The sequence below is a fragment of the Sceloporus occidentalis genome, unplaced genomic scaffold (genome assembly GCF_023333645.1).
Source record: "Sceloporus occidentalis isolate IW3139 unplaced genomic scaffold, rSceOcc1.0.p SCAF_7, whole genome shotgun sequence".
Lineage (NCBI taxonomy): Eukaryota > Metazoa > Chordata > Lepidosauria > Squamata > Phrynosomatidae > Sceloporus > Sceloporus occidentalis.
Genome location: NW_028316987.1, coordinates 42,936,215 through 42,962,808, shown reverse-complemented (window position 1 = coordinate 42,962,808; position 26,594 = coordinate 42,936,215). Strand labels below are relative to the sequence as shown.

Below are 26,594 nucleotides of genomic sequence, written 5' to 3'. Positions count from 1 at the left end.
CAGATGCCTCTGGGACAAAGGATGAGGAAAGAATCAGCAAAATATGGGTGGAAGAACTGAAAACATAGGATGGGAGGGGGGAAAACTGCAAAGGAGATTTTTAAAACATGAAGAGATTAAAAATTTAGTGGGTGGGAGAAGAGAACAAGATTTGACTTTTTTTCCAGCTGCTAGTTTACCTGGCAATGATAGCCAACAAACCAAAAGCAAAGTGCAGGAATCGGTTGTCAGTTGCCTTTAAAATGTCTGGAGGCTCAAACAACCTGGATGGTCTTCCAAATTGGTTTCTACATCTTTGCAATAGTGCAAAGGTTGCTACTGTCTTTTTTCTAATTTTGTTTGGCCAAAGGCTAGCAGCAATCTACACAAAGACTGCTTCAGATGATATTTAGTTTAAGGGTACCTATTATGCTGCTATGCAGATCATCCACACATTCACTATAGTTGGTGCAGGAAAGTAGTGTGTGAAAAAGTGCTTCAATAAACTGGGTGACATATGAACATTTATCATTGAATACTCCCAACAAGCAAAACAGGGAAGTAAGAAATCAAAAATAAAAACAAAAACATACTTCTGGCAATCAAGATATACCTATATTTTTAAGTACTATGATTGATATACAATTCAAAAAACTCAGGCCACAACCTCAAGTCAGGGCAGCATAGATGGTAGCAAATCTGTACAGATAACATGACATATTTGGTTTTGTACACTTTATCATTCAAGGCTGGTTAATTCAATCATAGTCTAATTTGAACAATTTGGAAATAAATTGTTTCCAAGGCTGATTTTACAATATATAGTAAAGCATAGCAAGTAAGAAGGACTGAAATACCAAATAGAGGCACCAGATCTCATTTGAACTGGGAAGTGAGGCAGGATCAGGTTGATACTTGGATGGGAGATAATCAACAAGTGCCTCGTACGTGAAAATGTTCTGATACAAATTAAACATGTGATAAAATGCAATCTCATCTAACCCCCTTGCCAAATGAAAACCGTTTCTCCACATTCTGCCCTGACAGTGGCCTATGATCTAGAGTATAGAGTACAACAGTGTTACTCAAAGCGGTGGCCCCTGGACCTGTGTTTGTCCCCGAGCCATTGCTTGCTAATCCCTGGCAAATTTCCAGAAAATAAATATAGCGACAGTCTCTGGCAACTGGGGAAAAATAATAAAAAACTGGTGGTCCTGTTTCTACTAACACCCACGCCCCCATCAGACAGCCTGAGAAGCACTGTAGAACAAGACAAACCAATATTGTTGTTAATTTCTTTTACAGCAATCCAGTTTTTCATTTAAAAAATGTGTAACTTGGTTAATCTCATGTACAAATCTTGTGCATATTTACTATTGTTTAATGACTTTTAATTTTTTTTGTCTTTGGCTTATATTATTTAACAATATTATTACTTTCTATAAATATTTTAGTGTATTTTAAATGACACAAAGATGGCAGTAGAGGTCAAGCAAATCTTTAACTGCAAAAATCATATCCAGTCATTTCTCTGGTCTATCTATTAGCTAATTTTGAAAGGTGCAAATTCCACGCTATACAAGCATACTGCTACAGCCATGGAGCCCCCTAGTGGGATTCAGTGCTTTGTTCACAGGTACTGGAGCAAGGGAAACATTTCCTGACCAATTAAAATAAAAATGTGATTAGTATGAAAGTGAATATATAAAAGACTTCATTTCTGTAGATATCTACAATGCAAGCATATTCTCCGTAACAGATTTGACCAGATCAGCACTGTGTTGCAAAAGAGTTAGTGGTATTGAAAAGATCACATACTGTATAATCAAAAATCTGGGTAGAGAGAAGAAATTAATCCTCACCATTCAGGAGAACAATGGAGTGGAGAAACACGGACCAGTATTTGAAACAAAGCTTGGAAAATTACTTTAAAATATATATAAATTAGAATTATAGGTTCAAGACCCTCAAAAGTAATTAATTGCAATCATCAGTAAAATTAGTTACTTAGGACCTGTACAGACAGGCCAAAATAAAGCTGCTTCGGGTCACTTTGGAGGTATGCTGTTTAAATTATGCATGCGTCCTAAGAGGCCAGAAGCTGTGCCAAAGTTGTGGTCCAGTCCTTAGGACTGGAGTGTGGCTTTGGCATGGCTTCTAGCCTCTTAGGACACATGAATCATTTAAACAACACACCTCCAAAGTGACCCAAAGCAGCTTTATTTTGGCCTGTCTGTATGGGCCCTTAGTTACTTTTACTTCTTCTTCTTTTTTTTAAATCTGAATGCTACAAGCTGCTGGCCTATAGTACAAAACACATTCTCTGTAATGTAAGTTATAACATTGTTACTGGGGAAAGAAATTTTAAGTGATGAAACTGAGGCTGTCATACGTTGGCCACATCATGAGAAAGCATGACTCACTCAAAGATAATAATGCTAGAAAAGGTGAAAGGCAGCAGAAAGAGAGGACGACCAGACACCAGATGGCTAGACTTCATTAGGAAGATCATGGGCATGAATCTACAAGACTACAAGACTACAAGACTAAAGCAGTGGAAGATAGCTTGGAGATGTCTCATCCACAGGGACACCCTGAACTGGGTCCAACTCGAGGCTAGCTAACAATTTACAAGCTCTGAGAAAAGAGTGAAACATGGGAGAAGAAAGAGGGATTCAGAATAGGATTTCAGTTTATATGACCTCCCTCACTAAAGAGAATCAAGTTTGATTTTCTTAAAAGCAGAGATGGACGACTCCAATTCTTGTTGAACTGCAGCTCAACTATACCTTGCCATTGGACATTCTGGCTAAGACTGATGGGAACTACAGTCTAACAGCATCTGTAAGAATGTACAGATACAAATGTCATACATTCTGCACCTCAACCGTAAAAAAAGAGGCAGTGGTTCACAATCACATGCTAGTCTGCTATAAGTTATGTATGACTTACCAATGTGGGGAAATTATGGTGTCACAAGGCTTCTCTTGTCAATGCCTCCAGGTCACCTTTTACCTCAGAGACACCAGGAGATTCCTCCTGAATGCAACTGGCCCAACACACACCCTTAATATACACCCTCTAAATGCCTAAGGGGTTAGGGTTCCCAGTGTCCTTTACAACCTTTAAATCTGTTTGGTAGTGTCAGTCAGAAGCTTGTCTTCAAATAAACAAACTGAACTTTAGTTTTTGTGGGTTTTTGGCCTATGTGGCCATGTTCTAGAAGAGTTTTTTATACTGTTTCGGCAGCATCTACCATACACACAGAATAGAAAAAATGGTGAGAAAACACAAACTCCAAACAATCTACAAACTGACTAAGGAAATCCAGCAAATGCTGCACTCAGTGAAGGACAGGAGAAACCCTCTCATGGATGCAGGAGTTTACCGCATAATGTGCAGCTGCTGAAAGATCTACATAGGGACCCCCAAACGTAGTGTCCAAACACAAATCAAGGAAGATGAGAGACAATACAGACTAGGTCAGTCAGAAAAATCAGCAGTAGCAGAACATGTTGTAAACCATCCTGGGCACAAAATGCTATTTGAAAACACTGAAATTCAGGACCATGCTAACAATTATTGGGTCAGGGTGCACAGGAAAGCTGTTGAAATCCACAAACACCTAGACAACGTCAACAGGAAAGAAGAAACCCTTAAAGTAAACAAGGTTTGGCTACCAGGCCTCAAAAAAACAAAAACAAAACTCAAAACATGTAAATGAACACTATCCAGGGTCAAGGGATTTCCAAGCAGACAATGAATCATTAATTAAATAAACACCCTTGCCATTCAACACAGACCAACACACAGATTAACATGTAAATCACTTCCTTCCAGCAAAAAGGTCACACAGTGTATATATAGTCCATTCACTTCCATGCCAGCATTTTCTGAAGATGCCAGCCACAGATGCTGGCAAAATGTCAGAAATTACTCTTCTAGAACACAGCCTCATAGCCTGAAAAACCCTCAAAAACTATAGATGCCGGTTGTGAAAGCCTTTGACTTCAAACTGAACTTTATTTATAGGCATGTATTCAGTATGTAGCTTATTCAGTACAGTTTTATAGATGGTAAGTTACAATAGTGACTGTAAATCAACAGTTGAAAGTACTTCTCATTTCTGTTTCTTTTTACTCTTAATTTTTTAAACTTAAACTGTTCCCTTCTTCTTCTAAACTACTCTTCCTCCTATTAATTCTCTACTCCTGTAATGGAAGTCTGAATTCCACCTAGGATTCTGCACTAAAACCTCAGTTCAAATACATTTGTCTTCATTTCACTCTGATTCACTCACTGACTGTTCTATAGCCTTGCTTCCCACAGCAGCCACTTCTCTCCAGCCAGCCTTACCCAGGATTGCCTCTTTGAATCAAGTCTGCCTGGTGACTTGCCACATTATAGTCCTTCAGATGTTGTTGAACTCCAGCTCCCATCAGCTTCAGCCAGCATAGCAAGTGGCTCATGGCAGTTTTAGGGCCTGAACAGACAGGCCAAAATAAAGCTGCTTTGGGTCACTTTGGAGGTGTGCTGTTTAAATGATGCATGAGTCCTAAGAGATTGGAAGCTGCACCAAAGCCATGCTCCAGTCCTAAGGACTGGAGCACTGCTTTGGCGCAGCTTCTGGCCTCTTAAGATGCATGTGTCATTTTAAACAGCATACCTCCAAAATGACACGAAGCAGCTTCATTTTGGCCTGTCTGTTCAGGCCCCTAGTTTTAGTCAAACAACACTGGGAGAACCAGAGATTATGAATCCCCACTATATATATTGTACAGAGTCAATTAGGAAATATTTTCTTGGATTGTACATATTTGGCTTGCAGTTAAGGGACTGCTGATATGAATAAATTTCATCCACAGAACACCTTAAAAATATAACGTTAGCATGGCAAAGGATGGGGAAAGCCCCAACTCTCATCCAACATTTCCTATTTTTCTATGAATTTTTCCTCTACCAGCTTACAATGAATTTAAATAATATAACTAGTGACATATTTGTTTATAAACAAATAAATGTCATTTTAATTGAGACACAAAAAGAAGAGTGCAATAACAGGAGCACAATAATTCACATTTTAAAAGTAAAGAGCAAAGGAGATCACCAACAGATCTCCGCATGCTGCATTACAGAATGCCCTTTGACACTGTCAGAATTACAATACTTCATAGCAGAGAGAATTTACAATTTGTAAACATTGTCTCATTTTGAAATTGAGAAAAAATAGAATATATGCACACAATTTTGTTACTTATCAGTGAAGTATGAAAAAGGTAGCTATTAAGTTTCTGTAATTCTGTGGATAACGTTAATGTTAATCACCAAATCTAGTGCCCCTAAAATGTACTTTAAGAACTATAAAAAGCTATTTGTGTGAGAAATGCAGAACTCATGTGCAAATCTGAAGTACAAGCCTACATAATATCATATGTTAGACTATAGAATGGTGTATTGGAAGTCCTAGGAAACAACTAATACTGTCTCACACCAAAAACAAAATAGTGTAGACAGCAAATATAAGACTATAGTATATACAGAAAAATGTAGGAAGATAAAAGCAGGATATGAGACCAAGCTAAAACACTGACTATAATGCTCACTCATGTTAGCCTCATCCATTTGTCCTAATAAAGGACATTATCCCAGAGAAAGCATCTGCTGTTTGAAATTTGATACTGTAGTTCACAGCCCATAGACCATCATCATCACTATACAAATTACACTTGTTATAAATGTATAATGCTATTCATATAAAAACATTACATTTTAATAGTCTGAAGGAATGACAGCACCGGGTGCATGTATAAATGTTTAACTAGCATATCCTTCATAATTCAAAATGTTTAGGCTTCATCTTTGAAAATGTGAATTGCAACATCGACTAAACCTAAAAAAGTCAATTACTGTGAAATCCACTGAAAGCACAACCCAATTTCTAGTGCTATTTTTAAACAGCCCTTGCAAATCAGTTTCACATTAGATGTCTTTTCAAAGCATGGATTCATAAAGCATTCGGCAGTTGTACGTTGCTTTCTTTTTCTTTTTTACCTTCTACTGCTTCCCATTACAGTCACATAATATACAGTATGTCAAAATGGTGGTCCTCTTCTGCAGACATACTAAAGAGTTATCAGTTGGTTACAGTGAAATGCTGAGATAGATACATGCAAATCTTGATCTGCCATCCAATGAAAAGTCAAGGACAGAACAGATTCTTCAAAGTCTTCTTCTTTGATAATAGGATTCCTCATACCCTTTTTACATCCTTGTGTTTTCACCATATCTGGACTGTTATATACTGTATACTTGGAATACTGTACATAGTTATGGTCACTCTATCTCAAGAAGATATTATTGATTATGTAAACATACAATAAGGGCAGCCAGAAAGATCAAAGCTCTGGAATAGTTTTAAGAATAGTTACAATGTCTTGAATTTTTAATTCAGACAAAAACTAAGATTAATACTAGAATGCAGAATCATCCATGGAGACTCCAGTGTGGGAGACAGCCACTGATGTGGACAGCTTAAAAACAGATTAGACAGATTAATGGAGGATAAGAGTAGTTATTAGTCATATGGCTGTATCAGCATCACACATTGCTGAAGGGTTTGGGGGCGGGGGGGTTAAACTGTGCTCCTGTCCTGGCTGTTCCCTATCTGATTAACCAGTAAGTGAACAGAAAGGAGGAAGGAAGAGGCATGGAAAGGAAAAGCAGCAGTACCTTTAACACTAACTGATTTTTATTTTCACATGAGTTATCAGTTGGTAACAGTGAAATGCTGAGAGAGATACAGTCGGCCCTTCTTATACACGGATTTTTTATACACGGATTTAAGCATACACGGTGTGAAAATGTTCCAAAAAAGTATAAATTTACCTTGATTTTCCATTTTTTATAAGGGACACCATTTTGCTATGTCATTATATTCAATGGGACCTGAGCATACACGGATTTTGTTATACATGGGAGATCTTGGAACTAAACCCCAGCGTATAACAAGGGTCCACTGTACATGTAAATATTGATGAGCTTTCATGGACATAAACCCACTTCTTCAGATGCAGTTTCAAGTGGAGGGAATAGAGCAGACCTGCACAACTTGACAGTAGGAAGGGGCCAAAATTAAAATAAACTTATTCGGGCCGCAGATAGATTTTAATTAAATATTAATTAATTAATTAATTAATTATATTAATTATATCCCTCTCTTCTGCCTGGCCCTTTCCTCAAGACAAAGCTGAGCAGCAGAGGAGGTTTGCCTGTCTTCCTCCTTCTCCGCTCTCTGGCCTCCTCCTCAGGAGAAAGCCAGATAGTGGAGGAGCCTTACTTAGCAAGCATTTTCCCATCCTCCTCCTATGTTGCCTGGCATTCTCTTCAGGGGAAGGTTGAGTGGTGGAGGAGCCTTGAACTTGTTCCACATCCTTGCAGGCCACCCAGAATTCTTTGGTGAGCTGCATGTTGTGCAGGCCTGGAACAGAGTGATGAACTAGGTAGGCTCTCGTCTGATTATCAAGGATCTTCTTTTGCTCCTGTTTATGTATGTGGAAAGGGTGAGGTTTACACAGTCCCTAAAACAAGCAACAGGACACCAGCACAATACAAAACTGCATAGAGATTATGAAGAATGCTGTGTGAATACTGCTACCTTCTTCTTTTTGGTCTTCTGAAATCATGCTACTCTACTCAGCTCTATCCACAACAGTCTCATAATATATACTAAAAGTCACTGTTCAGATCAAGAGGCAGTTACTGTATAGGCTGAAAGCACCCTCTTCACATTCTTGTGGCTAGCCAAAAAGATTCTTCATCTGCCTTGACATCGTTCCTTCTCACATACTTTTCTTCTTTTGCCCCCTAATGTTTCTAGAATGTGGAAGTGGAAACATAGCAACAAACACACATTTCTGGGAACATCCCTGCCTGCCTACTACTTCCCATTTAGACATATGGAGTATAAGAGATTATTGTGCTCTTTAAGAATAAGATCCCTAACAGTTTTAATTCAAAATGTCTGCATCAGAAATCTTGTTTGAACAAGTAGGAGTGATCTGGTAGGTCCTTAATACTTGGATTCTCAAACGCTTGCCATAATTTTTTTTAACAGAAGGTTCCTTTGTTGTTCTTACATGGCTTCAAGGAAACACCAACTTAGGTTGATCCTGTCCTAGCGTTTATTGGCAAGAGTCTTGAGGAGGGATTTTGAATAGGAAAATAGCATAGGACAGGGAGAAAAAAAGTCTTTCTTCCAGAAATGAAGTCTTCAACCAATCTGTGACCCCTTCCCATCATAGACTCCTTTGAAATATTGAAAAAAGATATTACAAAATTCCAACACAGATCAATTGAGCCACATCTAGTTTGATGCCTAGTTACATACCTCAAGGATACGTATTAATTAAAGTTCTATTGATAAGAGCTGATAAGAGTTTATTTTAAAGAGAAACACATTTTTGTGAGTGTGCAACTTTAAAAGGAGAAATGAATATTTGGTGACAGAAATGCATGCACACTTTTAAAAATGCATGCACACATTGGCATAGCACTAACTGCATCCCAGCCATACACCAAAGGCACTCTAAAGCAGTGCTTCTTAAGCTATCTGGTGTGTAGGACTGACAGTGTTTTTTTACCAATGTTCCAGCTACCAATATCATATTTTTTTCTTTCTTTCATAAAAGTTCTCTAGGGGTCAGGAACATATGGCCTTGGGAGCCGCAGGGGTCCAGATACCACCTCTTTGAGTAGCACTGTCCTTAAGTATCACATTTCTTACTATGCTTTATTAACGTCTCTGAAATTACATTACTTTCTACTCACAACAAAAAGTGACAACAGTAGTGGCTGGACCAGGTAAAGCTTTGCTATGACTATAAAGTAAAAGGCAAGCTAGGCAGAGGTGGCAAGCTTAGAGAATGGCCAAATTGTTCTGGTCTGGTTAACCTTGTTCAAGTATGCCATTTTGCAAATTACTGGCAAGAAAGAAGAAAATGTCTCTTCATGAGACTGCTAGTGCTCATTTTACAACTTGAAATATCACAGGATGACAGACAGCCTTGAGCAAATAACACATTAGAAGTAGTCAAAGGAATAACTAGTAAATTTGTGCAGCAGCCTAGACAGCAGTCTTGTGGGATTGTATGATGGAGATATTATCCAGCAGAAACAAGAGACTCCTTTGACATCTTAAAAAGAAAAAAAATCTGCTCTGGTATGAGATCTCATAAGCCACAGTCTATGAGGTGCAGCTACTAGAATGCCTATCAGAGCTCATGCCACAATATATCTTGTTAACCTTCCAAGTGCCACAGGACTTTCCTTCAACACAATAACATGTCTACTTATATGGATTTTTAATGGCAGAATTAGGCCAAATGCTTTATTAACTGGAAGAACTGCAGAGGGATTCATATCTGCTATAAACTTGACTAGAGTGTAAATGCCAGCAAAAGTGCTATAATTCTGTCTGTAGGTTTTGCATCTGCTGTACTCATGCACCCTACCATAATTCTTACAAGATCTGCAGAGTGTTTGTATGTCTGTCTTCATTATAACTGAGATGACAAATTATGAGAACAGGTATTCCTGTTATAGAGGAACATTCTCTATCGCACTTGATATTGTAGAGAAAAAGCTAATTACCTGTAAATCTAGCTAAAGCATCTTCCCAAGAGACTAAAAGCTGAGAAGTATGATAAGATTTACACCAAGTGTGTATGCCATATGATTTGCTATGTATTCCAGCCAATCTACTTCTGAGAAACTAAGTTGCTACTCATGAAGGAGAAGTGTGAGAGGAATGAAAAATCATTACATTTCAAAAAGTTTCTACTGACAGCAAAGTAACTGGTGTGGCTTAATATGTGTCATAACCTTCCTATCATTAGTGCTTTTTTTAAAAAAATGCAAATCATCGCTAACCTGTAGTTTTGCAAGGCAACAGAATTACCAGAGTCAGAAAACAAACCCCTTTACCCTGCAGAGACATGTTCCTCCATAACAAAAGAAATAATAATATTCATCTCATGCTCCACTTTGCATTAAAACTAACATTCTATGTCTTATGTATACATAATACAGCTGACATGCAGTTCAGTACCACAAAATGGTTTCCCCTTAGCTGTTTGCAGTCTGATCTGCTCAAGTATGTATGTGGTTTCTTGCAGTGGAAAGGGACTGGATTAGATTATCATCGGGGTTCCTTCTAATGCTAGAATTCCTTGATTTAGGCCCGAAACAGATGGGCAAAAAAAGCCTGCTTCCGAGCAGCTTGGGGGAATGGCAATCATATGACCCATGCCTCCAAGCTGCCTAGAAGCCGCTGCCAAGTTGTCCCAAACTGGAAAAATAATCTTGAAAAGGAGTGGTAAAAACCCACTGCTTTGAAACAGTGGTGATGGGTTGGATGGGGCTCACATATATGCGGTTGCCAGGTCTCTGGAGCAAGCAGCTCTGGGGTGGCCCTGATCTGCCCTTTTGGGGAGATTTGTTTCACCCCTTAGTTCATATGGTCTTGAAGAGCAAAGAACAAGTTTGATCTATCTTACATAGCCCTTCTGAAGATGGCTATCATTTTCACTCTTTTCTTTCCCAGGATAAGCATATCCAACTACCTCATTACATAGTTTTTTGTGGGGTTTTCAGGCTATGTGGCAATGTTCTAGAAGATCTTATAACTGACATTTCACCAGCATCTGTGGCTGGCATCTTTAGGGAATGTTTCATAACATTTCTTCACAAGGGCTTCATTTCCAGACCCTTCTCTATCAATACGCACTTTCCTCTGCACATGTTCCAGTTTGTTAACATCCTCTTAAATTTGTGCTGAACACAGTAATCTAAGTGAGGTCTGACCAAAGGAGAACATAGTGAAAAGATTAGTTTCCTTGATGTTGATGCTCTTGACTGATATTCGGAATTGCATCAACTGTTTTTGTTTTGTTGTTTACCATTGCATTACACTGTTGCCCCATTTTCAGTTTGTGGTCTATGAAGATCCTCAGATTCTTTTCATACATGTGTTTAGTACTAAATAGGTTTAGACATCAGAAAAATCACCACCGTCATGTTAATTCCCCCCCAAACAAGGTTATGTACCTTCAATATGCAAATTAGGTAAAAATGAGCAGTAGAAATGTTTCATGAATAATCTAGAAAGCAGTTAACTTACCAATCGCTTAATGACTCTCAGCAAAAGTTTCTGATCTTTCACTTCGGTTTTCAACTCCAGTACTTCAGCGAAGCTGCCCATATTTTCTGGAGACATACTATCGACATTGTCCCCACCATATAGTTGTACTAACAATGACAAGCACTGGGATGCAGTCTCATATATTTCAGTGTCCTCACTGGGAAGCTAAAATAAAACAGTAAACAAATAAAACAGTAAGCAAAAGCCTTAACATCAAAGGATTCACATTCAATGTATTTTTGGATACAGCAACAGTCACTTTCTAAAGGTAAGCAAATTCTCCTACTTCACTTCATTTCCAGTTAATATCATTGAACAAGATTAATATGAAGACAATGATACAGTGTTCTGGGGCAGGGAGGAGAAAGTGTGCTATGCAAGGTGCATGCACCCCCAGGGTTATTTTTGTGGTCCACAGGGCACTCAATGATTTTTTTAAAATGTATTTGCCCCCAAATGCCCTTGTGGGGGTCATTTTCTACTGTAACAAATGCTAAAACAGTCCAAAGAGAGCCCAAACGGTGGTGAAAAATGCCTCAACACCTTCCTAGGAGGCATTTGGAAGCAAAACCACCATTGTCTCAAGAGGTGTAGCCCCCACAAGATACGCTGGACAAGACAATGCAGTCTCCTAACCTGCCCTTACTTGTTACAGGACCTCAAATGACAAACATTTTCAGCAGGCATCATATAATATATAGGTTTGAAAATGCAGACATTCCCACAATTATTTACCCTGGTACCCTCTCCATCTGCTTCTTTCAAGAGTATGCATTTTACTGATCAACTCTAAGAGCAGCAACAATGTCAATCACACTCACATTATTAGAAACAGCTTCAAATAGTAGGCAATGTAGCTTCTGTGTGAAAAATGAGAAAGAAATACGATTCTTCTAAGTGTTTCAGCTTTCCTTCTTCTTTCCTTCTAAAACTCAGTTTCACTCAAGTACATAAACATTTTCTTAACAATATTTTAAGGAGAAGTCTGGAGTGTTTCAACTAGCATCACCCCAAGAGCCTTGGTAGACTGAGAGGGGATAAACACATACTAGAAACTTCCTTTGTTTATTAAATGCTCTTTAAGAGCAGCACTCCCCTTGCTTTTGATGGTTGGGTTGTGTGTGTGTGTGTGTGTGTGTGTGTGTGTACAAAATTCCCAGGGTCCCAACCTCTAGTGTCCTGAAGAGTGAAAAATAAAGAATACAATACAAAATAAATGTTACATTTCTACATACTAGAGGTGGGCTACAATGTTTATTAATAAGTCTCAGCATATCCAACTCTTCTACAACTAACTAATAATATCTATTAAGATGATCCAAACATGGCAATCTGTAACATACATCTTAAGATTACAACTAATAGGCCCTAGTAATATGAGTAATATTTGGTTTGCAGGAAAAATTGGGAAGGAAGGGCAAAATCATGCATATCATCCCAAGACCAGTCCCAGTTATTAGGGGCTTTGGTGTTGTTTTATTGCTGGAACTGATTATCCCTTTTGTCTGGTAAACTGATCTGCTTTTCCTAGGTTGCTTGAACTAATTTTCTCTAGGTAAAAATAGACAATATATTTTGTGATTTTTTAAAAAGTAGCTCTGTCAAGTGATGAAATAAATCTTTCATAAATGTGGATTCCCCCCTCCACCCCCCATCTACATATCTTGCATTTAGCACACACAGTTTTGGGACTGGCCACCAACAGACAAATAGAGGATTGCTATATAATAGTAGAGTTCTGAACAAAGTGCACATGATGCACCAGTATCAGGATGGAAGGCTGCCTGGAAAGGACTGTTTTGAATTCCTCAATAGAAAGCAGACAGAAATAATTAGTATAGATGAGGGAGGGAGCCAGCATGGTGTAGTGGTTTGAGTGTTGCATTATGACTTTGGAGACCAGGCTTCATAACCCCATTCAGCCATGGAAACCCATTGGGTGACCTTGTGCAAGTCACACTCTCTCAGCCTCAGAGGACAGCAAAGGCAAACTCTCTCTGAACAAATCTTGTCAAGAAAACTCCATTATAGATTTGCCTTACGGTTGCTATGACTTGAAAGTACTCAACAATACATGACAAAATATTTTCCTCCAACTAAAACAGAAACGTTTGGTACGTTAGCATCTCTTGGACGTTGGAGGAAGAAACAGGCTTAAGAAAAACTGAATAAGCAAAAGACAGGAAAGCTCCTTCCTGAATTTAATGTTAATGATTTAACATTAATGTTAAATTAATTAATTAATCATTAATGTTAATGATAACACTGTTTTATTATTCCAGTGTATGTTTTCCACAGATTACTTGCACAGGGATGATTTGCAATCATGAAGATTTGCAATTATGAGGAAAAGATCCCCTTTTCCAGGGCCACAACAAAATAATTACTAATTAATGAACTAATTAAGTGCTTTTAGATATATTCTTTTTTTTCAAATTGAAAAAAAATTAAGAATCTGTGATAATACTAATTTTAAATGAGGAACAACAACAACAAATATACAACAATATCAATGACATATAAAGACAAATGCTGGATCTGAATAAAGGCATCTTTAGTCAAATTCTCTGCTTGCACTGTGATCAGTTAGTTGCCTCTAGAAAGCCTAACAATGGATATGAATATGACTTATGTTCATTGTATGTTTGAGTACCAGAAGCAAAGAACACCTGTTTGAGGCCTAAAGTTTTATCATATCATCTCTAATGAACAAAGACTCTAATTTAGGATAACTTTGGTTCATGGACACCATAATGGAATTTTGCAGCTGTGTAAACCCATAGTAGTGAAGGGACAGAAGATTGGAAGATGGCAATAGAAGAAAAGATTGCCTGTTTGCAAACAGGCTAATAAAGGATGTCTCTAGATAAGACAATACCTGCACTGGAAATCCACACCTATTAAAATATACTTCGAAACTGAGAGCTGATCTCTTATAATCTTTCTATGAAATAATGCAGACAATAACAGTAAAGAAATAGTTTTTTAAAAAATGTTTGTGTTACAAGACTTATACATTTGTTTTATTGTTTTATGATTCTCTCAGAACACATTTTTATTGTTCTCTTATGATTTTTTCATAGAGTGAGAGTAAGGTTCATTTTAAATTAATTTGACTTTTTATTTTAAATCAGTTCAATCTAAACATGTGGGTCTCTGATAAGTTGATTCCACTTTGTTTCTCTCTGCTGTTGAAGCTAAAGAATCTAAAGTCAATTTTTTCAGTTAAGAGTTGGGTGGCAATCGTGCCTCGACATTTAGAAGAATCTTTGGATATTGAGATTTCTTGTACCAGAAATGAACTAATTGGGACTGCCTGTGGTGGACAGTTCTCTGGCCAATCCCACTGGTATAACAGTTCACAAAATACTGAAATGGGTATAATTCCTTTGTTCAACACAACTCAACTGGGGTCCGTTGCTGTTGCTGTTGTTGCGTGCCTTCAAGTCTTTTCCAACTTATAGTGATTCTAAGGTGACCCTATCAGGGGGTTTTCTTGGCAAGTTTCTTTAGAGGAGACAAGACACAAAACTAATTAATCTGAGCACCTATGTTCATACATTTATCCTGCCAACATATTCATATTCTATTTTATAGGAACAGGAACTTATACCATACACTTGTATTCATATTAATTGAGACATCAAAGTTGCGGGTAGCCAGCTTTCAAGTCTGCAAAATTCAGACATGTATCTGGGCTTTGATGTCTGGTAAAGTCAGACACATGCATGGTGACAATCTTAGAAAGTAGAGCAACATACACATAAAGAAATGACCAAGGATGGACAGGTTTTCTTTGCCAGACAGTCTGTGCTTATTCAATCTGATCTGCTTAAAACATTTTCTGGTTTAAAAGATCATCTAAAAATTCTGAACTGACTGCAGAAGTGGTAGAGATGACTTTCTTTTTTAGCTGGAAATTTAAAATGTTTAAGTTTGCTAAACTGTTGTGGATGTGAATCAAGCTAGCATTTAATGTTTTAAATTTGCTCTGACACACTAGTCACACTGTAACTGCTTTAATTATTACATTTGATGCTATCCTAAATTTCTTTTTAGTAGTTGTGCCTTAGCTATTATATGTTGCTAGTCATGTTAAGTTTTTGTGATTTAACTTTCTTTACTATTACTACCTCATATTTTATATTACTCACTGTTTTAGAGTCATGTATTGCTTTTCAACATCTAGTCTACCATTTCAATAAATCTTAAATTTGCTTTCATTTTGAGTGTATCATTAGTTCAGAGAACATTATCCCTGCTCCCTAGAGCTATATGAAGACTAGTGTAGAAAAAGAACCCAGAATTGTCATCCATTATATTTATTGCAATCGCAAGGGACTTTAGTTTCACCCCCTGAATATTTTTGGCCTTCCACCATTGTTCATACAGTAAGATGACCTAAGGGAAAATTAATTTATAAATTTTAAGTAACTGTTTCCATAATCTAAATCTGTGCCTGTGAAAATACTCTAGGGAGTGTGTTTACATTAAATGTGCTTTATTGTTTTAGTATAAAAGTATTAGAAGCTCAACATGCCTATAATTATATGCCACACCATCCCCATAGTTTAGAAAGCAGATGTTTTTGTATGCCATTTGCATAATTTATACAAATTGCAAAACTGAAATTTTGTTTGGACAGATATGCTTCTGTATACAATGTCATTTGTTTATTCTATTACTGTATACGAGCTGCATATAAAATGCCCTCACCAATTGGTTCAAAAAAGTAATACAAAACAGGTAATGTGGCATGGAGAATAGGCAAAGGGACATGGCTAAAGGTAAAAAAGCACAGTATCTAAAAAGACGGGAAAGATACAGAGATATTCAGGGGACTCCTAAGTGTAGAAAAAGCAACATATGTAGAAGGAATCAGTTCAAATCTATATGCACTTTTAAAGTAATGTTTATGCAACAAATAATAAGCTTTATAGAATAAAAAATGCAGTTGACTTCAGAAACATTGAAATGCAAGAGAACACTTGTCAAAATTTCAAAATTGTCAAAATTGTTTTTGTAAACCGCTGTGATCTACAAGGAATAGCGGTCTAGAAATTAAAAAAAAAATAAATTTCATTCAAAAGAGCAATTCCAGTGGACATCTTCACACTTAAAGACATCTGATGAATTATGTCTGCAAAAGCATAGTACAGAATTAATTAGGAAAATGTTATGCTACTGTCATATTTTTATAGTTTCAGCCTTTTGTTTTGACCTCAGTAACAAAGCATTGCAAGAACTGCAAACAAATGTATATGATAATTTCAGCTAAAGTAGCAGATTTAATACCAGCAGAGTTGCTAGAACATCTAAGCCTGTTTCAGCACCTTAATGAGGTTGCACACAAAGAGAACTTATTATGACAAGAGATAGATGTTTGTTATATAAGAGAGATGATAACAGAACAGGCTGAAATGGATGGATGCTGAGAGCTATGAGCAAGATGTAAAATCAAACTTCAGTATTATAAACCTGTTACTCAACTCAACTGGAATATACATCCACATCTGCACTGTAATGTCCTGCCATGGGCGTCTTGATCCACATAGGTATGGGAATCATCCATTACATGCTGAAAGCATATGTACTTCTTCTCCAACCGCACATTTGTAAACTCATTTGTATGAGGTACAGAGACCACAAAAAAGAACTTTATATATTTTAGGTTTTTTATGCATGCTTAATCATGTATAAATCATCACCATCATATCCACATGAAACTTAAAGGCAGTTAGAATGGAATGCTGGGAAAAACTAGTCTATGGAGGAACAAGAAACAGAATGGTGAAAATCTTTCCCACTTCAACCAGGAAGGCGCAATTGTGGACTCCTGATGTTTTTTGCTTATAATTGCCATGAGCACTTGCCAGCATGGGGTGGGGGATTATGAGATTTGCAGTGCAAAAATATCTTGTGGAACACAGTTACCTACCCCTCCATTAAAACAGAAACCAAAACTCTATTAACCATATACCCAGATTTCTTGTCTGCCCAGCTATTCTTATCTGTCATTACAGTACCTGGCTCCTAATGACTACTTAATGATTCAACTTACATCATGATTTGCTTATTTCAATTTTCTGCAGTTCCCTTAGTCTTCCTCATGGCCCTGCTTCTTGGCTCTCTCTCTACTGTGTCCTAGTTCTTTCTAAGCCCCTTATTCTGGACCCAAGTTCCGCTTTTAACTTCAGAAGACCCTTTAAGAGAGTTCAGTTATCACCTTTTAAGTTATTTGAAGCTAAAGCTAACAAAACCTAGAAGTACATGGGCATAATTTTGCACTGGACGATTTAACTTAATGATTCAGCAATATATGTTTAAGGTTATGATTTTGGCTATTTTTCTCTTAAATGTTTCAAGAATAGTATTCTTTACATGATTTCACAGACTGAATTTGACTAAGGGGTGAGTAAGCATTATCTACTGTATTAACTGATCTGTATAGTTTGAATACTATACACACACACACACTCACACATACACACACACACACACACACACATATAAACTAAGGCCCAATACAGACAGGCACAAAGTGGCATACCGCTGTCGATTCTAGGGTTCCGAACCGCACGGATGCCGTAATCATGGCAGCATCCCATCCACACAGGGGCCACCATGATGACATGTGTGATGCACAGCATCCACAAATCTGTGACAAGAAGTGACGTCCTAAGGGCTGCAATGCAGCCCTTACGACGTCGCAGGAAGGAGCTGCATTTCACAACTCCTTCCTAGAGTGGATCGTTCCAGCAGCAACTGCATGACCATGGGAACGATCCTGAGGAGAAAGGGGCTGCTCCTTTCTCCTCTGTAGGGCCAGGGTGTCTGGGGGCATGAAGCCCCAAGGACACCCCTTTTCTGGGGCATGGAAAAGCAGCATTTTGCTGCTTCTCTGTGGCCCAGAAAACACTGCATTGGGGCTGCAGGGCTGCCGGTGAAGTTGCCCTGGCCCCAATCCAGAGCAAAAAGGGGTGGGTGCAGGCCGCCCCTTTGGAGTGGCCTGTACTGGGGCTAAGTTACTGAAGATGTGTAACTCAGGGATGATATGCAAACAGAAACCCCACAGATTTCTGTTTTGGGAACTGCATGGGAGGTATTCTTTGCTTCTGATTGGCACTTCCTACTGAAGCACATGCACCTCTGGTGCTGTGTCCACACAATGCAGCGCCAAAGGAGTGCCATAAAGCCATGGCACTGCAGCTATTGTGCCCTTTGAAGGGAGCAAAAAAGGAGCTGCTTCTGAAGCCAGGAACACTGTCAGGAAGGAATGTCAAAACACACTATCTGTAGCCAAAAAGTAAGTGAAGCCTCAATGGATGACAGATGAATGCTCCAAGCAATTAAGGCTAGACAAAAGCAAAATAAATCCAGAAACAGGATTTTAAAATCTGCTAAACACCCACAAATGCAGGTTGTTTTTCACATGATGTTCAGGGTTAACTCGAACAGAAAGTAGAAAAAATATGCAAATGCAAGTTGTTTTTCAGATGTTTGCATGAAAAAGAAATAATGGAAAAATAACCCAAACAGACAGCCAACAAAACCTGATCCTTTTTACTTTTAGGTAATTCCAAAAATAGAAAGGAGTGGTTTTTGTCCACTTTCTGTTTGGGTTATTTTGGCATTATTTCTCTTTCCACAAATGCATCTGAAAAACAACCCGCATTTGTGGGTATTTAGCAGATTTTAAAATCCTGTTTCTGCACAGGATTTGCCTCCGCATGCCTCCGTGTGATAAACTCCTAGGACTTGGAAGGCCAGCTATGAAGGAACTCAATATGATCCTGAAGTGTAAATATATACAGTTGGCTCTCCTTATCCACAAATTTTTTATCCACAGATTCAAGCATCCATGGCTTGAAAATATTCCAAAAAAGTATACATTCCAAATAGCAAACCTTGATTTTCCATGTTATATAAGGGATACCATTTTGCTCTGACATTATATTTAATGGGACTTGAGCATCCATGGATTTTGTTATCCACGGGGAACTAAACCCCAGCAGATAACAAGGTCCCACTATACTAAAGTTAGGATGGTCCATGCCACTTCTATATATGGCTGTAAAACGAGACAGTGAATAAAGCTGATAGAAAGAAAATCAACCCATTCGAGATGTGGTGCTGGAGAGGAGTTTTACTGGATTGGTAAAAAGACAAACAAATGGGCTCTAGAGCAAATCAGTCCTAAACATTCCTAGCAGGCAAAATGACTAAACTGAGTCTATCATACTTCAGGCAAATCATGGAAAGACATGACCTGCTAGAAAAGACAATAATGCTTGGTAAGGTAGAAGGCAATAGGAAAAGAGGGACCACATTCCAGATGGATAGGCTCAATCAAGGAAGCCACAGCCGTGAATTTGCAAGACCTGAGCAGGGCTGTTGAGGACAGGGTGACTTGGATGTCTCTTATTCATAGGAGTATATCACACTGAGCTTTTTGGTGGTGTTGTGGCTCAGTTCCAGCTCACTTCCGAAGTGATTGCACTTCCAATGATGCAGTTTCATGTCATAAACTGACTGTTTTATGAGACGCCATTGATTTCTATGGGAGCTGTTTGCGAATTGCTTCAGCAGTGTTTCTGAAGTCACCCCTCATTTTGGTAAAAACGAGGAAAAAGTGACTTCAGAGAATTCGCTTCCAGGCTCCCTTCGATTGCACTGAGATTTGGTCTGGTGTGGAAAAGCACTCTGATGTCACCCCTCTTGCTCCCTGCGTCCTCTTCCGTCATTCCCCTCCTCCTCCTTCATGCCATCTCCTTCTCTCTGCCAACCAGCCAATCCCATCAACCCCTGCGTCCCCTGCATCCTCCTAGACCCCGATCTGCTCCCCTCCTTCAGCCTCTCACCAATCCCATTATCCTTGCCTTCTCCTAGACCCTGATCTGCTCCACTCCTTCACCCTGCCACCAATCCCATCATCCCCTGACTGCTCCTGCATCCCAATCCTGGCCCCAAGGACCCCCAGTGACCTATCCCATCATCCCCTGACTACTCCTGCATCCCAATAAAGGATGACAGCTAAGGAGGGGGCAGGGAAGGAGGACAGCGTCCAGAGCCCCACTGAGCATGTGCAAAGGTGCCGATTCAAATCATTGAACCCTCAAAGTATGCTCTGGTGTGGTAATACAATGTGCACTCACTCCCCTTTGCTTGAGTCCACATCACGTGACTTGCTTGGAATCGAACTGACTTGGCTTGCCCCTCACTTCGGAAGGACAACAGAAAGGCAACCAGATGTGGAAAAACATCACGTTTTAACCTCAATCTGCATTGCTAGAGAGGAGTGACTCTGGATCTGGTGTAAAAAAAATCACGCTTTGCATTGCTAGAACAGGAGTGACTGTGGATCTGAGCTGCAAACCCCCCCCCCCCCCCCAATGTGTGATAAGGTCCATAGGGTCACCATAAGTCAAAGTCGGATTGATGGCAGTTAACACCAACAAAAAGATGCTGAACTCAGGGCCCCAATCTCTTCAGATTCTGTTCTGTCAGGGCATGGGACAGAAATGCATTTCTTTTAATGGAGTTTGATTCACCAGACCTCCTCTTCTAATTTCTCATAGAATTACTGGGGGAGGAAATTCTCCTTCACTCCACTCAAGTGAATAGAGGCAGCCAGCACTGAAGTAAGATTCAGCCAACACTGATGTAAGATTGGCAGCCAGTCATATATTGTAAACTGAACATTTTGGTGTGAGTGGGGTGGTTGGTAATTATCTTGTCCTTTGCTTCAGGCAGCAAAACATCTTGGTCTGGATGAAGATAGATACAGTTGAAGAATAATTCAGTCACCGAGATGGTCTGCTAATACAATGCAGTTCTGCTGGAAATCTAACCTTTATTCTCAGTATTTTTTTAATGACAACATACTTTTCTTTTATTATTTTTTTCATTGCCTTATAATAACCCCTGGACCTTTTGGACAGGCAGGCAAAAATCTAAATAAACAATATTTCCAACAGTCTTACAAAGAAGGAAGTACTCACCAGCTGAACAAGCAAGCTGATTAGGTCTGTCAAAGGTTTATTGATAAGCAGAAGATCTTCCGCAGTTTGAGTGTCCCCTCCAGTGCCAGTTTTCTGAGCCTTAACGAGAAAAAAAAATGTTATAAAAACAGTCTTAGGAAGAAGAGAACGAGAAGATCACAATGCAAATCTTTACAGTATAATCAGGATTCTGTTCCTTTGCAGATATTACATTTCTAGTTTGGACACGTTGTTGTTGTATGCCTTCAAGTCATTTCCAACATATGGCATACCTAAGGCAAACCTGAGAGTGAGCATGGCATAGTGGCTTGAGTGTAGGCCTTAAGACCATGGAGATCGGGGTTTGATTCCACGCTTGTCCACAGAAACTTGCTGGGCAACCTTTGGTGGGTAGCATTATCTCAGCTCCAGAAAACCCCATGATAGGGCATCATAGGGTCACCATAAGTCAGAAAAGACTTGAAGGCCTCAACAGCAGCAACAACAACAACAACAACAACAAGAAAGATGACCCTATTGTGGGCTTTTCTTGGCAAGATTTGTTCAGAGGATGTTTGCCAGTGCTTTCCCCTGAGGCTGAGAGCATATGAGTTGTCCAAGTAATGTTAATGAAAAGAAATTATCTTGGTTTATTTAAAGCCATACGCTAGGGTGACCTGTAGGAGTGCAAGGTAACACCTGTAACATTTTAAACACCCACATATCCACCACCACCTTGCCTAAATTATATTTTACAACAGTATGTCCTTGATACTTCCTTAAGTATATCCAAAATGTGGGGATTCAAATCTCATTAGACATTTTTAGATCTGAAAAGCAGTATAGAAATTACTCAGTTATAAACAAAACAAAACAAACAAAAAAGAAAAAGAAAAAATGAAAGGGGCTGGTGGTGAAAATCAAGGATAACCACTATGGCTTTTAGCTCATGTATTGTTAACAAGCCACTGCCTGTGGAAACTTACTGGACACACAATTGTTAAAACAAATTTGTTCTATTTCATTTGAGTTTACAGTGGGGAATCCAACAAGAGTGAAGCGAAAGAGACTAAAAATTTGCACAACGATGTTCATTCTACCAGAAAATAAACTCTGTACCTGCAGTGTCAGGCGGACAATATTAGCTGTATGTATCAGCATGTGGTGCAAAATGTCAAGCAAAGAGAGGAGAAAAGCATTTGCTGTCTTGATGTTACTTTTATCTTCTGCATCCAAGCACAGAGCAGCAGCTTCTATTAGGAGATTACAGATGTGATGGACCAGACCTAAACAGATAGGCAGACAGACTAAATATACACAGCATTTGCAGAGATACAAAAGGTAGTAAAGAAGGAAACACCGGAAAGAAGAAATTTCATTTAAATAATGCAGTTATCATTCTTTCCTCCCTTCATACACTTTGAACAATGAATCAAATCTTTAAAAAAATAGAATGCTCTTTTAAAAACAGATAGTAGATGGAAGGGACTTCACTGTTGTTCTCAAAGATGCTATTATAGGCAATAGGCTAATTGGTGACTTTCACTGAAGAGCCAGTCACACACAGTGCAAGCCAATTTGCTTCTGGCTCATTAGAAGAACTGTGATGAAAGAATCAGAATTCTGTCAAATCCATATATCAGGATCTACATTTTTGGGGGGACCATGAGCATATTTACAAACTGCTCTGGGCCACACTGTAGAATAGCTGTCATGGGAGGTACAGAAGATCACAAAAGACAAGCAGCTTGCTCAAGATTTAATATAAAGAGAAACAGGTTCTGAGTCTCATTAAACAAAACAAGGTCCTAAAGGCACTGCAGAAATAATCCAGTTTGAGACTGCTTTAACTGCCCTGGCTCAATGCTAAGGAATCCTGGGAACTGTAGTTTTGTGAGACATTTAGCCTTCTCTGTGAGAGAGCGTGGGTGCCCCAATAAACTACAATTCCCAGGATTCCCTAGCACTCAGCCAAAGCAGTTAAAGTGGTCTCAAACTGGATTAATTCTGCAGTGTGTTTTGGACCCAATTCATTTGAACCCACAATTCTTTGCTACAAAAACCTATTTCACAGAAGACAAATTCTTTTTCTCAGTCCTTTCACCTAACTCCATTTCCCTATCTCTTTCTCTTTCACTCTGATCCACCTTCCTCCTTATCCCTTCTACCCAGAGCACTCATATATGCTGAGTACACATACTGTATGTATGTCTTATCCTCTCCTTATCACTGAAAACACCCAGAAAACCAGATCCATTCTTTCAGATGTCTTAAAAACCATACAATACATAGAAAATACACCATATTATGCCTGAAATGAGTTAATTTCTTTATAAAATCAGGATGCTAGATGATAGCTGGCATAGACAGATCATGTAACATTGTAATAAAGTCGTTATAGGAAAAGTATTAGAGCATACTAAGAGTTGCATTTGTAGTAACATTATAGTAGAGGGTCATTCTGTGGCTCTGTGACATCACTCTTTTTCCTTGATTCCACAATATGTGTGAATATATCCAAGAAAAATTGTATTAAAGTTTGCATATTCTATTGAATTTTCACTTTTCTGTTCCCCAAATGCTGATTCCCTCTATCCAGAAAACACAGAGTTAACAGAATTATTGAACTTCCCGTAAGCAGACACTCCTGCAAACTTGTGACCTTGTAAAAGAAAACAAAACAAAAACAATCTTCAGTTATGGACACAGCTGCAGACTGCTACAAGCATTAATTTTGGCTTGGCAGTGCTCACTACAAAGGCAAAACAGGGCTTCCCAGAATTATGAGGAAGGGGAGGGGAACCACTCTTTAAAAAGCATGCTTTCCAGCAACCCCAGGGCAACTGAGATCTTGAATCTTTCAACTAATTCAACATGCAGCCCAACATAAATTGCCTCAAAAATGAAGCCTCTAATTTTCACTGGACTGTGACTGAGCATGAGTTGAACCATTAACATGAATCCAACATGAGATACTCAATGGTAGCATTCTTGATCTTAAACCTCCAACGGAAAATCAAGTGTGAAGATGAGAACCAAATTAAGACACAGGGCTTTAAGTGACAAACTGCTCTAATCATTATGTATAGGAACAATATATATCAACAAGGCTCACCTTCCCATAATTTGGGGTAATTTTTTTTACCTTAGGGACCAAATCGGGGCAATAGTCAAAGGTGTCCCCTTCCATTGCCTTCCCTTATGAAGCACTGGGACAAAATGGCTGCTCGGCAGAACTGTGTACACAATACTCTCTTGTTTTTGGGGAAAATGCAAGTAAAGCTCTCATAAGCAGCTGTCCCAACCAATGTCTTATTTGGAAGGACAACTACCCCAGCTGCCAAATGAAGCACCAGGTAGTCTTTCAAGAAAGCCAGGTCTATATTCCTGGATCTGAAGGAGTTCTTCCTCACACCAAAGCACCATAAACTAGGTAGCTAAAGAGTCAAAACCTCTTATCCCAAGGCATTTGAGTGGTAATGTCATCTGAATCGTGGAAAGGAGGCAGCAGCATTGTAAAGGAGAGGGAACAGCTATAAGCATCAAGAGAAGAGGGAGCAAGGAGCAGTGGTATCTCTCATTCAGCCTTGAATGGCAAGACATTTACTACGACCCATTGCATGTGAGTCAACAGCACGTCCTTCTGCCCACTGGGACTGACTGTGCTGGTATCATAGAAACCATGACACTGTACTGGATCTCTCTCAGCTATAGTATTGCTGGGCAAAACTATTTGCATTGCTTCAGAATAATTTGAAAGTAGGCCCAGCATGACTGAATCAGAACTGTTGTATAACTCTGATGAACCTCTCTTAACACCCTGAGAATATTGCAGCCATCACTTATCCTTCTATTTTAGTGTAGTCCAACACCAATTGTTACAATTATTTTAAAATTCGCAAAAGAGTAATCTCGTCTATTCTTCAATGGGGAAATGGACAAAAATTATTTCAGATTTAACATCATTCAAAAATATTCTTTTTATTTAAAAAAATGTTTTTATATCCCACCTTTCCCCCTGAAAATAAAAGGTAGCATACAGTATTTCCAGATGGTCTACTATCTTAGTCCTGGGTAACCATTTGAGATTATCGCACAGGCCCCTGGGACGGGCCTGGCGCGGAACAAAAGGGAGTGGGATGGGAACAGAGTGGGGCAAGGGATTCATTTTACCACACACCAGAACGCCACCGCCAATGCCACTGCCGGAGGTTCCCATTCCATTTGTGATCCATCCCACAGGAAGCAATGTTCAGGAACTGTTCAGAAGTATTTCTGAAAATCGCTTCCTGTGGGATGAACCAGAAATGGAATGGGAGCTTCCGGTGGTGGCGGTGGCATTCTGGCGTGCAGCATCTAAATGTGGATGCTAATATAGTCAGCCTGCGCTGTACGTAGACTTCCCTTACACGTCTTACACAGCTTTCAGCTTACGCTGAAGCTGCGCTACAATTAAATGAATGGCGTGTGCGCCATGGCATTTGTGCCACACTGCATGCATGCGCCCCATTGTTTTCAATCGGGTGCAAGTATCTGTGGTTTTCCCCTTACGTGGAGGGGAGGGGTCTGGAACGGATCCCTCGCATAAGGGAAGGGCTGACTGTATACATATATGGGCCAAATGCTCACATATCAAAAACATCTTTCAGGTATACATTTTCAGGCATACTGACATTGAGATTATTAGAAGCTAGAAAACTGATCATGTGATTGTTGTTCTCTTGTAACTGTACAATATAATGTGTAATAACGTTACATGTACAACAATTCCAAAATGAATTTTTTAAAAAGGTATTTAAAACAGCAAGGGAAAGAAGGGCATCTTGGGATTTAGAAGAACAGTTGGTTTTTCTTCAAGTCTCAAAAATTAAAAGCTACTCAGGGAAAAATGCGCAGGTTGCAGATTCGAAACAGTAACATCATTTCTTTATATTTTCTCAGATGCTATCTCTGTGTATACTGCACATAATTCCAAGCATTCTTCAAATACTATATTTTTAGATATCAATAATTTATTTCCTTAAACAATGATATATAATTCAATCTGTATATACAGGAAGAATTACGCTATATTGGCATGCATATGTTTGTATTGGTAGGTACTTCAAATTTACATATTTGAATTCCTCTTCAAGGTCTATTTACTTGTTTGCCTTGATTAAAAGCTAGCTCTCTTTACATATCCAATTCCTTTTATGTTGTTCACACTGGTAACATATTTGGTGTATTATCAATATAGCAAGTCACACAGGTTTGGTTTACAACCATCTGATTTACCAAAACATGATTTATATTAACAGTGTTAAGTAAAATACAAACTTCCACAATGGACAGAAGTGCCACCTTTACTTTTTTTTATCCATTAATAAATTTTAAAATACATAAATAAACACTGAGGAAACACTAAACTGTTCAGAGCTCAGGTACTGTGCTATTTT

General features: G+C 38.8%; 1 protein-coding gene across 6 annotated transcripts in view; it reads right to left on the bottom strand.

The window, feature by feature from the left end:
• ULK4 (unc-51 like kinase 4) overlaps positions 1-26,594 on the bottom strand; it is a 206,120-nt gene that overhangs the window by 44,910 nt on the left and 134,616 nt on the right. For 5 of the 6 annotated variants that reach the window (XM_089532754.1, XM_089532752.1, XM_089532756.1 and 2 more), the window contains 3 exons: positions 22,276-22,442; positions 21,178-21,276; positions 11,156-11,341 (listed from right to left, as the gene is read on the bottom strand). In XM_089532754.1, coding sequence (XP_089388880.1) covers positions 11,156-11,341; positions 21,178-21,276; positions 22,276-22,442 — 452 coding nt within the window. Of the gene's footprint in view, positions 1-11,155; positions 11,342-21,177; positions 21,277-22,275; positions 22,443-26,594 lie in introns of those variants that run through there. The other variant, XR_016281919.1, reaches the window with a different exon arrangement.